Source organism: Nerophis ophidion, linkage group LG22 (genome assembly GCF_033978795.1).
Source record: "Nerophis ophidion isolate RoL-2023_Sa linkage group LG22, RoL_Noph_v1.0, whole genome shotgun sequence".
In the NCBI taxonomy this organism is placed as follows: domain Eukaryota; kingdom Metazoa; phylum Chordata; class Actinopteri; order Syngnathiformes; family Syngnathidae; genus Nerophis; species Nerophis ophidion.
The window spans coordinates 994,291-1,010,183 of NC_084632.1; the positions used below are offsets into that span (position 1 = coordinate 994,291).

A 15,893-nucleotide genomic window follows, 5' to 3' on the forward strand; every position below is an offset into this window, starting at 1 on the left:
GTCCCTAGTGTGTGAATGTTGTCTGTCTATCTGTGTTGGTCCTAAGATGATCGAGGTGGCGACTTGTCCAGGGTGTATACCGCCTTCTGCCCGAATGCAGCTGAGATAGGCTCCAACTAACTATATTCTTCGAGCAGAACCAAGGCCAAAGCCGGTCATTTCTAAGCCGTTCCATTATGCTGAGACGTGGGAAAATATCCCAAATCACGTACTCTGCGTAGGTCCCCACTTTGCGTGAAGCGTGTGTATAAATAAGAGAGCACGGCCCGCAGTATGACGGTGGTCAAGCGGAGTGGGATGCACCAAGTTCCGTGTCACTGCCATCAAGCGCGTTGTGGAAATGCAGGCTGGCAGGAGGTCAGCGGGCAGATGGCCAAACAAACAAGACAATCTGTGGGGGGGTTGGATTAACAGGACTGTCTAGATTCATTTGAGAAGTCAGTAAAAGCACATCAGGGAGAATGAAAAGTGAGCGCAGGAGCTCCCACTAGGAGGCACAAAGGACAAATCCACCCCATCATTGCTGGAAATATGACAAGTTTTGATGAGTACGTTATTCCAAAAAAGTGCCGTTCCCCTTTAAGAGTGACGATGCAGACAACATGACAGCTGATCTTGCATCTGTCATGACCGCTCTCATATTGACTAACTTCTGGCAGAACACAATTTTGTATTTGTTTTTTATCTTTGACTGAGAGATATATGGAATATAGTCGATGTATTGTGAGTTTGTCTCCGTGCGATGTAGAAAATGACTACTGTGGCTGCTTTTAGCTGCTGGCATTACACTGCAGGCTCGTCTCACTCTTTCTTGTCTCTCCTTCTCACAGAGACATAAAACAAGCGCACCTTCTTACATACCTCACATACTGTCCCGCTTGCACACGCCCTCGAGAAGCAGAGAGGTAGCGGCATTGGGTAATGTTAACTGTGATGCGAGTGTAATACGAGAGAGGGAAGGTGCGAATCTGGTAACAAATGAAGAATTAATTCCAAAGAAAAACAGCTTGGGGTTCGTCATCTGGCGGTGGTTTGGCTTCAAGCGGGAAGTTGTCGAACAGACAACTGTAATATGTCAACTATGCGGCAAAAGCGTTGCTCCAAAAAGTAGCAGCACTACTAATTTGTAGAATCATTTGAAAAGTCAACCCGCTAGAGAATAAGGAGGGCTTGAAACTCTGCATGTCAACATCTCCAGCCGGTGACACACCCCAAAAAAACGCCAAAGCAACCAGCACTGACCAAATTGAGCCTGGCGTCTTCCATTTCCACATCAACACCGTATTAAAAAAATTGTCACAACCAAAGGAGATAACGTCCGCAGGAACCTACCACATAGTAAAGTACATACACTATTTGATTTCCTATTATGCAGCTCATTTTATTTGACACTTATTGAAATATCTTGTGTGACATCATGCACAAAAGTGCACTTTATTTTTTTCTTAACTACTGTAGTGGCGTTCTCTACAAAAAGTGCACTAGAATTTAGTGTTGTTGCACAAAAGTGCACTAATAGCTTGTTTTAAAATGTCTGACAATATATACACGTGCGTTTGTGTATACAGTATATATATATATATATATATATATACACACACACACACACATATATATAGGTGTGTGTATATATATTTATATATACACACACACACGTTATATATACACATCTTTTTTTCAAAATTGATTCTTATGAAAAAAAAAGTGTGCGTGTATATGTGTATGTGTATATATATATATATATATATATATACACACACACACACACACATTTTTTTTTCATAAGAATCAATTTTGAAAAAAGATGTTTTGGCCACCTCCATGCAATCAGAAGAAGCTTTTCGAACCTGTAACCTCCTTTGAACAAGTTTCATTAAAATAATTTTACCAAATAATTCATTGCGAGAATCAATTTCGAGTCGAATGGTCACCCTGGGAATCGGAATCAAATCGAATAGTTATGTGCCAAAAGAGTCACACTCCTCGCTCAGTCAATAATCCAAAGGTGAGTAGTTGGCGCCCCCTGGTGCCTCAGCACTGTTAAGAGTTTGGTGACCCTGCAAATATAATTGTATTAATATAAATAATGGATCTGAGTCCCACAACCATCATTTTTAACTGAGTAAAAAAAATCAATTTATTGTGGTTAAAAAAATAAAAAAAAACATTTGAGTGTTATTCAAGTTATATTTATGTTGACAATGCAACAACATCAACAAACAAGATAAAATATATTTTTTTTAGTGGGCAAAACAACATTGTTCTTATTTGTGATTCCTCTCCTGAGATCCCTAACCAACATGTGAAGCTTCTCCGATAGCGCCACCTGGTGGAAAGAAAGACCCAATCAGTCTTTTTGCGCTGAAAAATTACAGTAACGTGTGTGTGTGTGTGTGTGTGTGTGTGTGTGTGTGTTCTGGCAATGCTGACTTAATGGGGACATAGCTCTGTTTACACAGTCACCTTTAGGGGACCTCTGACAGTATGGGGACAAAACACAGGTCCCCTAAAGGGAAACCTTTTTAAATGATAGTCAGATCCATTCTGAAGATGCCAAGTGATTTTTAAGCTTTGGCTCATAAAACATGTTTACTGGTTAGTTTGAGTGGGAGACATTTGCACATTTGCATCATGTCATATTTAATTTGAACTATTTTAATTTGAAATTTTTTAAATGGTCTTCAGTAGTCACGTACAAATTTGTGTGAATTATGCTAAATTATTGAAATTTGGTCCCCAATAACCACATTAACTCTTTTCCCCCAGGGTCCCCAGTAAGTATGAACAGCACATGACTTCATCAATCCAGAGATTTAAAGACGTGTATGAGCTAACTGGCCAGTGGACATTTTACACCTTTTTTGTTAGGCCTCCACAACCTGGAGAAAGGCTGGTCCCCACAAGTCATGAACAACAACTTGATCCCCATTCCTAATGATAACCTGCCTGTCTGTCTGTGTGTGTGTGTGTGTGTGTGGTGTGTGTGTGTGTGTGTGTGTGTGTGTCACACTCACTGTGTAAGAGTCAGGCTCTTGCAGCCGCTTATGTCGAGGGTGCAACTCCTGCAGGGACTTTTGGACTTGTTCCTTGGATTGTGCAGTGCTGCTCAGAGGTTGTGTAACCTACCAAGTGTGTGAGACACGGATCATTTCAGACACCAATTTTTTTTAACAAACTTGTGTTGTTTGGAAAAAAAAATGTGAAAAACACATTCACTGGCTGTCATGTCGGTTTTGTCCAATCAGAAGGCTGGAAAAGTAACCCCAGCTGACTTCCTACCTGTGTTAAATGTACAATGAGGTGTATATTATATTTGAATTAGTTTTATTTTACATGAAGTACATTGATACACTTTTCAAAAGGGACAAAAAAATGAGAAATCTGAAATTATTCACTTCTAATACAAAAGAAGCATATTGCAGATACTTTTATTAATTTGTAGTTTGAATTTGAGAAAAGATCCACTTAAATGACTCAAAAAGAGAAAAACAATGGTAAGGACAAAAAATGAAAAAAAAAAACGCTGACCTATGTATTATCAACCATTAGGGCTGAACTAAGTGGAGTGGTAAATGTTTTTGGCGACACCTTGTGGCCACAAAAATTCATTAAATTGAGCTCATGTGACAGTCTGCTGAATGATGCGGACACGTTTGTTACTGGGTCATTTCTAATAGACTTCTGCCTTGATGTATGTGTAAGTAGTATGCAGCTACAATTGATATTTGTTTGGGTTTACAAATGTGAGTTTTAGACTGCAAAATTGTCCAATCTAGCAGTGTCTAGCTTCTGTGCTATTGAGTACTTAGCTGTTGTGCAGCAAACCATGTTTGCCTTTCCTAAATGGCCTTAGGATATTTACTGTAGATAATACCTGGCTGTCCAACTTTACACAAGTCAAAGCGCTGCAGGACGACTAGGGCCAGACATTTTAGATCAGGGGCCAAGGTAAAAAGGTGCCAAAGGGCGCTGGGCCAAAGACAAACATTTTAAGCGTGAAGCACAAATAGACAAAAAAGTTGATATATTTAGTACCAATAGCAAAGGTAAATGGCAACGAGTTAGCAAACTAGTTTTTCAATTGATTGAAACTTTTATTAGTAGATTGCACAGTACAGTACATATTCCCTACAATTGACCACTAAATAGTAACACTCCAATACGTTTTTCAACTTGTTTAAGTCGGGGTCCACGTTAATCAATTCATGTTACAAATATATACTATCAACATAATACAGTCATCACACAAGTTAATCATCATAGTATATACATTGAATTATTTACATTATTTACAATCCGGGGGGTGGAGTTAGGTTTGGTTGATATCAGTACTTCAGTCAACAATGATATCATGTGAGAGAAGTGGACATTGAAACAGTGTCTGTGTGACTTAGTAGGATATGTACAGCCAGCAGAGAACATAGTCAGTTCACATAGCATAAGGTTTGATTATTTACAATCCGGGCAGGTGGGATGTGGTGGGGGGAGGGTGTTAGTCTCGGGTTGAAGTTGTCTGCAGGTGTTGTTTTAGTGCCCTTTTGAAGGAGGATAGAGATGCACTTACTTTTATACCTGTTGGGAGTGCATTCCACATTGATGTGGCATAGAAAGAGAATGAATTAAGACCTTTGTTAGATCCCAATCTGCTTTTTTGTTGATAACGAACTAATATGCTATATCAATATTGGATCGGGACACCCCTATTATATATACGTAGATAAAATACAGAAGCACACGCACACACACAAATACATATATACATATATATATATATATATATATATGGATGCAAAAATGTGCCATGTTATTGAATAACAATAATGTTGAATATTCAATAACATGGCAAATTCTTGCATCCAGCACACCTTACAACAGTGGTAATAAAAGATGCAACCTATGCTTAAAAGAGAAACTGTTTATTATATATCATCCAGACCTGTCATCCCTCAACAAGCGCAGTGAAATCATTTCAACATGCCCCACAGACGGAAACACCTGCTAGGTAACCCATGAGCCAATCACCACACCCTACACCTGCCTGTACCCACCCACTCTGTGCCCTATATAAACCATTGTATGTGAATGCTTCCATTAAAATCTCCTGATGATTGAGGGAACCCCTCATGAAACAGTTCTGTAGAGAGGAAGTAGTCTTGTGATTTTTCCCACACCTACATACACACACATACATACATATGTCAGAGTTATTTGGTGACGAACCCCAAGATGCAGAAATGGAGGCAGGCATTGAATGGGAAAACATGGTTTTAATTTAAAATACTACAACTACAACAAACAAAGGGTACAAACAAAAAGCACGCACGTGGGCGGATATAACAAACTAAGGGCTATGAACAAACAAATCGGAAGCAGGGAACAAAAAACAGTAAGCTACAAACATTTACCAAATATAGCTTACCGCTACGCTGCAATCACAGGACCAGTAGGAATGACAAGTAGAAAATGACATTGACACGACAATACAAATGATCCCGCCCTGACTGGAGGAACAAAGCAGGTAAATTAGGAGCTGGCTGATTGACATCAGGTGTGACCAGATGCCAATCAGCCGCAGCTGAGTGAAAACAGGACATAGGGAGACAGACAGGAAGCCGAACCAAAATAAGAGCACTAGACAGGAACTAAAGACAGGAGATACTAAACACAGAGGAAACAAACAAATGCAGAGGAAAAAACTAAAACGTAGTCAAACTGTCAGAGGAAAGCCTGACACATATTTATATACATATATATATATATACATATATATACATATATACATATACATATATATATACACATATATATACACATATATATACATATATACATATACATATATATATACACATATATATACATATACACATATATATATATATATATATATATATATATATATATATATATATATATATATATATATATATATATATATATATATATATATATATATATATATATATATATATATATATATATATACACAACGAGGTATTTGTCATTTGTTGGTATTTTACTTGGTAAAATGTTTGATCCACATGCTGTGCATGTTATTATTTTTACAATTGTAACGTGCTGTATTTATTACAGTTTTCACTGTGAATTTGAAGGGAAAGGAAGCCTTCAAATAAATCATTTCAGGAAAGCCATTGTGTCTGTGCTATTTGGAGGGAGTTACACTTTCTAACCTCACTAATGCCTTGCGTCGTCTATATTAGATATATAACAACCGGCGGGCGGCTGTGGCTTTGATAAAACGGTTTGGGTGTATGACCACTTTAGTGATGCGGTTGCGGATGATATAATTGCCTATCCGCGCATCTGTAATATATATATATATATATATATATATATATATATATATATATATATATATATATATACATATATTTATACATACATACGTACATACATACAAACACACACACTTATTTTCTTAAAAGAATACATTTTGGAAAAAAAATGTTTTGGCCATCTGCAAGCAAACAGAATGATCTTTTCTAACCTGTAAGCTCTTTTGAAAAAGTTTCATTGAAATGATTTTTGCCAAATAATACATTTATTACATTTTGAAATCTACTTTGTTTTTCTTTTGGTATTTTTGAAGTGGAAGTTTTGATTTTACGGCATTTTATTGATGCCACTTCATAGCTTGCCGTCATTTGTACGGCCATTTTTTTTGACGGCATATTACACGCACCTGCCCTTTTGTAAACATTTCCTGGCGAAGACAGGTGACCTCAGCTGGCGTGACGGTGAGAGGCGTGTCACAGGCGCCCAGAGGATGGCAGATCACAGGACGGCCGGCCTCGGGCGGAGACTCCAGTGCCAGACACAGCAGGTCCAGAAAAGGATGTCCTGCCCAAGTGAAAATGTATCGTCTTTATCGTCCATAACAGAAAAAATGCTTGGATTGGACCAAAAGTTGTTTCATTTGAAGATGATTGGCAGTGAAGAACTAGGTGAGTACCCACCCCACACCAAATACATTAAAGTCAGACATTTTTAGGAATTATTTTAGTAATCAATCAAGTAATTCAATAAAACACACTTTCTAGCCTTAATCTTTCTTTTAGGGAAAATAGTTGAAATAAATCAAACTTTATTTATATAGCCCCTAATCACAACGACAAGAAAAAAACTCAACCCAATGGAAACCATGAGAAACAGAGTAGTCCACCCCTGGTCCTGACTTGAAACAGATAGTTTCTACTCAGTGGTTCTCAAATGGGGTACTAGAAGGTATGCCAAGGGGTACGTGAGATTTTTCTAAAATATTCTAAAAATAGCAACAATTGAAAAATCCTTTATAAATATATTTATTGAATAATACTTCAACAAAATATGCATGTAAGGTCATAAAGTGTGAAAAGAAATGCAAAAATACAATATTCAGTGTTGACAGCTAGATTTTTTGTGGACATGATCCATAAATATTGATGTTAAAGATGTATGAAGAAATGTTTAGAAGTAAGTTGATGAATCCAGATGGATCTCTATTACAATCCCCAAAGAAGGCACTTTAAGCTGCTGATTAGAAATATTTATTTATAATTGAATCACTTGTTTATTTTTCAACAAGTTTTTAGTTATTTATATATATGTATTGTTTTCCAAATAGTTGAAGAAAGACCACTACAAATATTTTGCACAGTTATACAATTTAATAAATCAGAAAGTGATGACATAGTGCTGTATTTTACTTCTTTATCTCTTTTTTTTCAACCATAAATGCTTTGCACTGATTAGGGGGTACTTGAATTAAAAAAATGTTCACATGGGGTACATGACTGAAAAATGGTTTAGAACCACTGGCCTAGTGGTTAGAGTGTCCGCCCTGACATGGGTAGGTTGGGAGTTCAAACCCCGGCCGAGTCATACCAAAGACTAAAAAAAACCTCGCTGCTTGGCACTCAGCATCAAGGGTTGGAAGTTGGGGTTAAATCACCAAAAATTATTCCCGAGCGTGGCCACAGCTGCTGCTCACTGCTCCCCTCACCTCCCAGGGGGTGATCAAGGGTGATGGGTCAAATGCAGAGGATACTTTCGCCACACCAAGTGTGTGTGTGACAATCATTGCTACTTTAACTTTAACTCAGTGCCTCCTTCGTGGAAACTGATAACCTCTCTACATGGGATGGGGGGGCAGATAAGATAAGCGGCAAATCAACTAGTCTTAAAAAGGGGGGTGTATTTTAAAGGGTCAGATGTATAAATTTGTTTTAAAGGTCGAACTTAAATGCTTCAGCTGAACAAGGATTTTTCTAATTGCCTTTAGTGTAACGTTGAAATTCCACTTATACCATGGTATAAGTGGAATAATAATAATAATAATAATAATAATAATAATAATAATAATAATGGATTAGATTTATATCGCGCTTTTTATCTGCCAGTTTCTGCATCCCACAGAGATTCTTCTTTTGTGTTTCTGCACCTGTGGTTCCCACAAAAGGTTTCAACATTGTCTGTCTACACTGTCTGCTCTCATTTTCTCGCACATTTGACCCTCTGATCTTCTGTGTACCTACACTCTGTCCTCCTCCTGTCCAGGCCTGCTCTGTGTGAGAGTGTGTGTGTGTGTGTGTGTGTGTGTGTGTGTGTGTGTGTGTGTGTGTGTGTGTGTGTGTGTGTGTGTGTGTGTGTGTATGTGTGTGTGTGTGTGTATGTGTGTGTGGTACACAGAACATCAATTTCCACACTTCTATTAGCCCCGGGTTCAGCGGACCCAGACATCTTATATGTAATAGAAATGTGTAGGGGGGATGTATGGTGTGTGGTCATTAAATATGTATTCTGATATATGTTCTTTACAGAAAAAGAGCCAAATTCACTGAGTCTCAGTTTGAAAAATTATTAAATTTTTCTTTTAATAAAAAATTACAACAGGTCCCACGTTGAAATAAAAATATATCAATATGGCCGCCGCATACTTTGACTTTTAAGCATGGTAAAAAATGTTTGGACAGCCCTGAACTAAAGTATGAAAAGTATTGATATTTTGATTTGAGAATCTATATTCGAGCTTTCAGTATCGATCCGCTATCTATCCGATGACTAATTCTAATGCCAAGGTTATATTAATGATGACTCAGCTTGTAACAAATAGTTCACACAACAAGTGACTGTTCTTACCGTCGGCGTCACTCAGCCTGTAGACTGCTTTCCTTCCTGGGACCGTGCTCTTCTCCGGATCCTCGCTGATCTTCATCCTTGGCTTGCCTTGTACCTCCACGAGCTTCCACACAAAACACAACGTAAACCCCACAGAACCACAACCACTCAGGCTGTTTTTCTTTGAAGCACCTTGTACACACAACCCAGCGAGGGCTGTTTGGTGCAGGTGACCAGATGCGTTCCAACACCGACCACGTCGATTTCGTTCTCCTGAGGGATGAGCACGTGAGGAGCGAGGACAGATACGAGGGACGAAGAAGGAAACGTTTGTCACCTTGGTGTTGAGTTCCACCATGGTTTGCTCTGAGATGTTGTTGCTCCCAACAATGGTCAGCGAGTCGAAGGCCGAGATGGAGAAACTAGAGAACGTAAAGATTTGATAATAATAACAACATCTACAGTTTGGGGGGGGAGAAATGAGCACGCTGGCACCTCACTCACTGCTCACTGCAGAGTCTCAGGACACTTCGGACCACCAGCGATTGCTTGCAGAGATCCCCGCTGTCCAATCGAACTCCCAGCGGTCTGTAGCCCAGTTCACACAGCGACAACGCCACGGCACAGAAGTTCAACAGACCACTGCTGAAGCAAAAAAACCACCACAACTTAAACTAAGACCTTTATTTATTTGAGTTGTCTGTTGCTTATTAAATGTCGATGCCTGACATTCCATTGGTAAGACATTAACTTTTACAATTACCAGGGGACACTGTAGCTGTCAATCACTGGCAGGAAATTCTGGGGGTAGGCGATGGCGTAAGACAGGAATGCCGCCAACTCCCCTTCGTGGATCTTCTCAGGGTCCGCCCCCAGAAGCTTACACACTCGACTCAGCCAACTCTTGGTGAGCGAGATTAAGTCTACCGGGTCACGGTTCCCGTTCACAGCGACAAGAGTCTGATTGGTAATGAAAATTTGCAGATTACTGACGGGGCATGTGTGAACTATGGATGAAATTGGAACCATTTGACCCACTGGAACAATGGAACCACTGAAAACATTGGAAAGGCTAGACCACTGGAATCACTGGAATCATTTGAACCACTGGAATTACTGAAACTATAGTAACCATTGGAAACGCTAGACCACTGGAATCAGTGGAACCATTGTAACCACCGCAACTACTGGAACTATAGTAACCATTGGAAATGCTAGACCACTGGAACCATTGTAACCACTGCAACTACTGAAACTATAGTAACCACTGGAACCATTGAAACTAGAGTAACAATTGTAATCACTGAAACCATTGTAAACATTGGAACCATTTGAACCGCTAGAACTATTGAAACCATTGAAGACATTGGAACCGTTGGAATTACTTGAAACACTGGTACTACACGAATCCCTAAAACCATTGTAAACACTAACTACTGAGATCTCTGGAACCATTATAAAAATTTTAACTACTAGAATTATTGGAACCACCGGAATCATTGAAAACATTAAAATTGCTGGAACCATTGGAATGACTTGAATAAATGGAACCATATGAATCCCTGCAACCATTGTAAACACTTTAATTACTCAGATCTCTGGAACCATTGTAACAATTTGAACTACTAGAACCATTGGAACTGGAACTTTGGAATCACTGGAACCACTGGAAATATTGGAACCCTTGAAATCACTGGAGATACTGAAACCATTGGAAACATGGTATTAATAACAACATTGGAACCATTAGAATCACCAAAACCATTGGAAACACTGGAATCAATGAAACCACTGGAAACACTGAAACAATGTAACTGACCGAAGCATTGGAATACTTGCAACCACTTGGACCAATAGAACAACTGGACCTATTGGAACCACTGGAGTCACTGGAACCATTGGCGTCACTAACACATTTGGAATTATTGAAACCACTGGAACCATGGAATAACTGAAAACTTTGGAACCATTAGAATCACCAAAACCTTTGTAAACACTGGACAACTGAAACCATTGGAATCATTGAAACTATTAGAACCATTGTAATAACTGGAAACAATGGAACAGCTGGAACTATTGGAATCACTGAAACCACTGGAACTAATGAAATTACTGGAAAGATCAAACCATTGGAACTAATGAAGCCACTGGGACAACTGGAGCCAGTGGCTCCATTGGAACCTATGCAACCACTGGGACTAACTGAACAACTGAACTTATTGGAATCACTGAAACCAATTAAATCACTGGAGAGATCGAACCATTAGAACCATTGGAATGTGGTGTAAAAAAATCTACGCCAAACAAAAAAAACTACGCCAAACAAATCCAGCATGAGAATCGCTTGATGATGGGATGGGCCAAAAGACACCTACAACTATTACTACTGCTACTAGTAGTACTACCACACATTCTACTACTAATAGTACCACTACTACTAATAAAAAAGCACAGGAGTCAAACTAAAATGCTGCGGGTCAAACCTAACCTGAGAATAATGTGCATCCCACTAGTGTGGCCAACCACTGGTCATACGTCGCTAAACATAATAGTATTAGATTTATATATTTTATTACTGGAAGATCTTTGCTAGAAGATCTTACATGAGTCAGGAGTTTGACCCAACACAATCAACACCGTGGGCCCAGAAAGGTTTGGGACCACTGCTCAAAATGACAAAGAAAGTGTTGTGTCATGCGGTCCTTTAAAAGCCCGTAAGTCCTGGACTTGAGAGGCTCAGCTCTCCCTTGGTCTGGTACAGAGACTGCATTCCAACAACTGATCCTTTCGATCTCACTCTCCAGCCTTCCATCGCTCAAGAACAAGTTGGCGGGATACTTCAACACCACCGCCTGTGTCAAGGCCTTGCTTCCACATTCCGGCTAAGAAACACAACGCTGATTGTCACAGCTGGATGAGGACATCGGGACCGTATCATCCATATAACAAGAATCAGATCCTGCAGACACCCTCAACAACATGGCTGTGTCTACAAATTCTGTCCATGGACTTGTTCTAGCAGCATTACATCAGCGGATTAGACCGCAGATACTCACTTGGGGCAGGGCCTCCTCCAGAGACGTGAAAGAGGTGACGTACGAGTGAGCCATAGTCCCTGAAACTGGGACCCCAAACAGCAAACCAGCCTGAACATTACTGGTCATATCAAAGCCTGAAAGACAGGATCATGGCAGAGTGGTAGTAGAAGTGCAGCAGTAGTAAAGTACAAAGTACACCAAGAGTACGGCCTTGGCTAGCAGGCAACAATCACCTCCAATATAAGAGTATCTGGACGCCGTCAGCCCTCCATCTGGCCCCTGAGCCCTTCTGAGACCCATCTCCAGAAGTTTCCTCTTGTGGCCAGTTGCCAGGCGGAAGCGGGCAGCGTTACTGCAAACTAAACTACAAGAACCAAACATTCTGTTTTATTAAAAAAAAAAGTTCAAATAAAAACCGACTGGCTTTTGTGTTGACCATTTGTGTCCACTTTTCATGTTCATGCAACTGCAATTATATATAATATCATTATTGTTAGAGCTCTCCCGATACGACTTTTTCCACTTGCAATACGATACCTATATTGTACATTTGAGTATTAGCCTGTACGCATATTAATTAGATACAACATCAGCAATAAAATCATATTACATACTTTCATTTTGCAGTGAGGGATGTCAGAAGAGTAAGTCGATTGATGCAAACACCTTTGTTGTAATACCTAACTTTCACAGTATCATGTTAGACCCGCTCGACATCCATTGCTTTCCTCCTCTCTAAGGTTCTCATAATCATTATTGTCACAGACGTCCCACTGGATCATTATTGTCACCGATGTCCCACTGGGTGTGAGTTTTCCTTGCCCGTATGTGGGCCTACCGAGGATGTCGTGGTGGTTTGTGCAGCCCTTTGAGACACTAGTGATTTAGGGCTATATAAGTAAACGTTGATTGATTGATTGATTGATAATTATTTGATACTTGTTTGCATTGACAAATGTGCTGTTTTAGACCGCAATATTCTTCAATCAAGCACACTTATTACATACGTCTAGCTTGTCTGCTATTGTCTGCTTAGCTGTTGTGTATCTGCTTGCTCCGAGTAGCCTAGCATGTTTACCTTTTGTAAATGACTTTACTAAAATGGAAAAGAAGACCAACCTTGTGTGTTTTATTTAACAGAGAGAGAAAGAGGGGGGGTAGGGAGCAAGAGAGATAAATAGATAAATGGATAGAGTCAGAGAGAAAAAGAGAAATAGATAGATCAATAGAGAGATAGATACATGATAGAGAGAGATATTAATAGATAAACAGAGAGAGAGACAGAGTCAGAGAGAGAGAGAGAGAGAAGGAGAGATAGAGAGATAGAGAGATAGAGATAGAGAGATAGAGAGATAGAAAGAAAGAGATAGATAGATAGATAGATAGATAGATAGATAGATAGATAGATAGATAGATAGATAGATGGATAGATGGATAGATAGATATACATAAAGAGAGAGAGAGAGAGAGAGAGAAGGAGAGATAGAGAGATAGAGAGATAGAGATAGAGAGATAGAGAGATAGAAAGAAAGAGATAGATAGATAGATAGATAGATAGATAGATAGATAGATAGATAGATAGATAGATAGATAGATAGATAGATGGATAGATGGATAGATAGATATACATAAAGAGAGAGAGAGAGAGAGAGAGACTATAAATATACAGCCAATACATTCATACAGTATGTGTACATATTATATGGATATATAATTAATATAATTGGATATTAAGAGAATGTGAAAGTTTGACTTCTACATTGTTTACTTCCGTGAGAACCTCCTTAAACTTTTGGAATCAATCAAAAATATCAAGCAGCTAAAGTGTGCCAAAAAAGAATGTGTGGAGAGTGTTTTGCATTTTTCCCAATCATGTTTTGTAACGGATGAAAGTATATTGATTTTTTTGGGGGGGGGGAATGAATGTTTTTTTTATAATATCCACAAAGTTCAGTGACATTTGGTGTTAGTTGGATTTTTTATTTATATTTTTATTTTTGTGCACCATGACTAGGGTAGGTTGTTTGCAACAGCATTTTGTCAGTTGAATAAGAGATCAAATCAATCCAATGTATTCCACTTGTGTTGTTCTGCATAAGATCATACGTAAGACGTCACCTGGCGTAGTTGACCAGACAAAGCAGACTGGTCTCCAACAACTGAACCACAATCAGCGGACCAGTAACTTCCATCAGAGGCTCCTGCAAACAACACAGTTCAGACCCTTCAAGCCTCCACGGGCCCACCACAACCCTGATCCCCTTACCCGGGCAAAGACCACCGTGCCCTCTGGGACGGCGCGCAGCGTGACGCCCGAACAGTCCAGACCTCGCAGGAACTGGAAGAAGGCCGGGTCGGTGGCTGGCGGCAAGACGGAACGCAGGAAGTCCACGTCTACGTTGACCAAGCACACAAGGAAAAGGACCTCGAACGTGTCACGTGCAAACATTTCAGGGTAAATCTAACAAGCGTGGAACAAATGTGACCACGTGTTGTTGCTGGAATGTGGGGACGTTGGAGCAGCTCCTCCATTTGTAGGCCAGGTATAAACACACTTATAATAAAAGTAAAAGACTTCCCTTTTCCCAGCCACTTATTCCAGATCTTCTTGGGGGATCCCGAGGTGGACAAAAAACACATTATACAAAAAAATTCAAAATACATGAATACAAATGTGAAGTGGATTACAATTATCTAGCGCTTTTCTTTAGAGACTCAAAGCCCTTTATACAGTGAAACCCAGTATCAACATCTTTAAGTTACATTTAAACCAATGTGACACTGATAAAGTGGGGGAGAACGAACCTGGAACCCTCAAGTTGCTGGCACAGCCACTCTACCAACTGAGCCAGGCTGCCCCAAACTATTTTTTTTCTTGAATTCAGTAATGTTTCTCACTTTCTTTGATAGAGTTTTCACTCGCAACTTTCTTTGGCCCCACAGAATACGAAAATCAGTGCACAATAGTCACTGAAAACCAAATCATATGCAGTGTAAGTTGTGTTTGTTTTGTTTTCCTGGGTTTACAGTTGGTTCCTGTTTTGCTCGCTTACCTTCTCACATCACCTGTTTTGGGTCCACTGTTCTGTTTCTAAAAAACGGTTTCTGAATGACAATCTGGGCACACCTGCACCATTTCTATTACTTTGTCAGCAATTAATTGTAATTGTTGCGTGTACAGTAGTATGTATATATACATACACACAAATATATATGACATATATATACACATGTATATACGTATACACATATATTCACTAGAGATGCGCGCTTTGGGGTCTCATCCGCGGAGTCTGCGGATAAACCCCGGGTCGGGCGGGTGACATAACGAAAAAATAGATTTTAATTAGATTCGGGCGGGTGGCGGTTGAACCATCCGGAAATATTTGATATACATGGTTCTGGAATCAGTATCCTTTACCATTCAAAGAGCCACTTAAGACCCGTGTCACAAAGCGAAGAAGACAATAGGAGACGCTATTATTCTCTAGAATGACTGCTGGCAGTCACCCAGTTAATAAGTATTAGGGCGTGCTATGAAGCCATTGGCTTTGTCGCCTTCTACAACATGTACCATCTGCTTGTCAGTCCAGCATCATGTTGTGTGTGGTTTCCGCGGCAACACGCACACAACTGCAAGGCATACTGGGTGACACAGAGTACACTAATGGTTGTGATATAAACAACTTTAACACTCTTACTAATATGCGCCACGCTGTGAAGCCACACCAAACAAGA

General features: G+C 39.6%; 1 protein-coding gene across 3 annotated transcripts in view; it reads right to left on the reverse strand.

The window, feature by feature from the left end:
* Nucleotides 1-2,107: 2,107 nt before the first annotated feature.
* The window catches only part of naprt (nicotinate phosphoribosyltransferase), an 18,000-nt gene continuing 4,214 nt past the window's right edge, over nucleotides 2,108-15,893 (reverse strand). Inside the window, exons 2-13 of one of the 3 annotated variants that reach the window (XM_061882921.1) lie at nucleotides 14,422-14,549; nucleotides 14,274-14,356; nucleotides 12,389-12,519; nucleotides 12,174-12,289; nucleotides 9,881-10,077; nucleotides 9,622-9,759; nucleotides 9,455-9,539; nucleotides 9,310-9,390; nucleotides 9,139-9,241; nucleotides 6,704-6,861; nucleotides 3,015-3,122; nucleotides 2,108-2,326 (exon numbers count right to left, since the gene is read on the reverse strand). In XM_061882921.1, coding sequence (XP_061738905.1) covers nucleotides 2,213-2,326; nucleotides 3,015-3,122; nucleotides 6,704-6,861; nucleotides 9,139-9,241; nucleotides 9,310-9,390; nucleotides 9,455-9,539; nucleotides 9,622-9,759; nucleotides 9,881-10,077; nucleotides 12,174-12,289; nucleotides 12,389-12,519; nucleotides 14,274-14,356; nucleotides 14,422-14,549 — 1,442 coding nt within the window. In that variant the 3' untranslated portion in view covers nucleotides 2,108-2,212. Of the gene's footprint in view, nucleotides 2,327-3,014; nucleotides 3,123-3,160; nucleotides 4,573-6,703; nucleotides 6,862-9,138; nucleotides 9,242-9,309; nucleotides 9,391-9,454; nucleotides 9,540-9,621; nucleotides 9,763-9,880; nucleotides 10,078-12,173; nucleotides 12,290-12,388; nucleotides 12,520-14,273; nucleotides 14,357-14,421; nucleotides 14,550-15,893 lie in introns of those variants that run through there. The other 2 variants (XM_061882920.1, XM_061882922.1) reach the window with 2 other exon arrangements.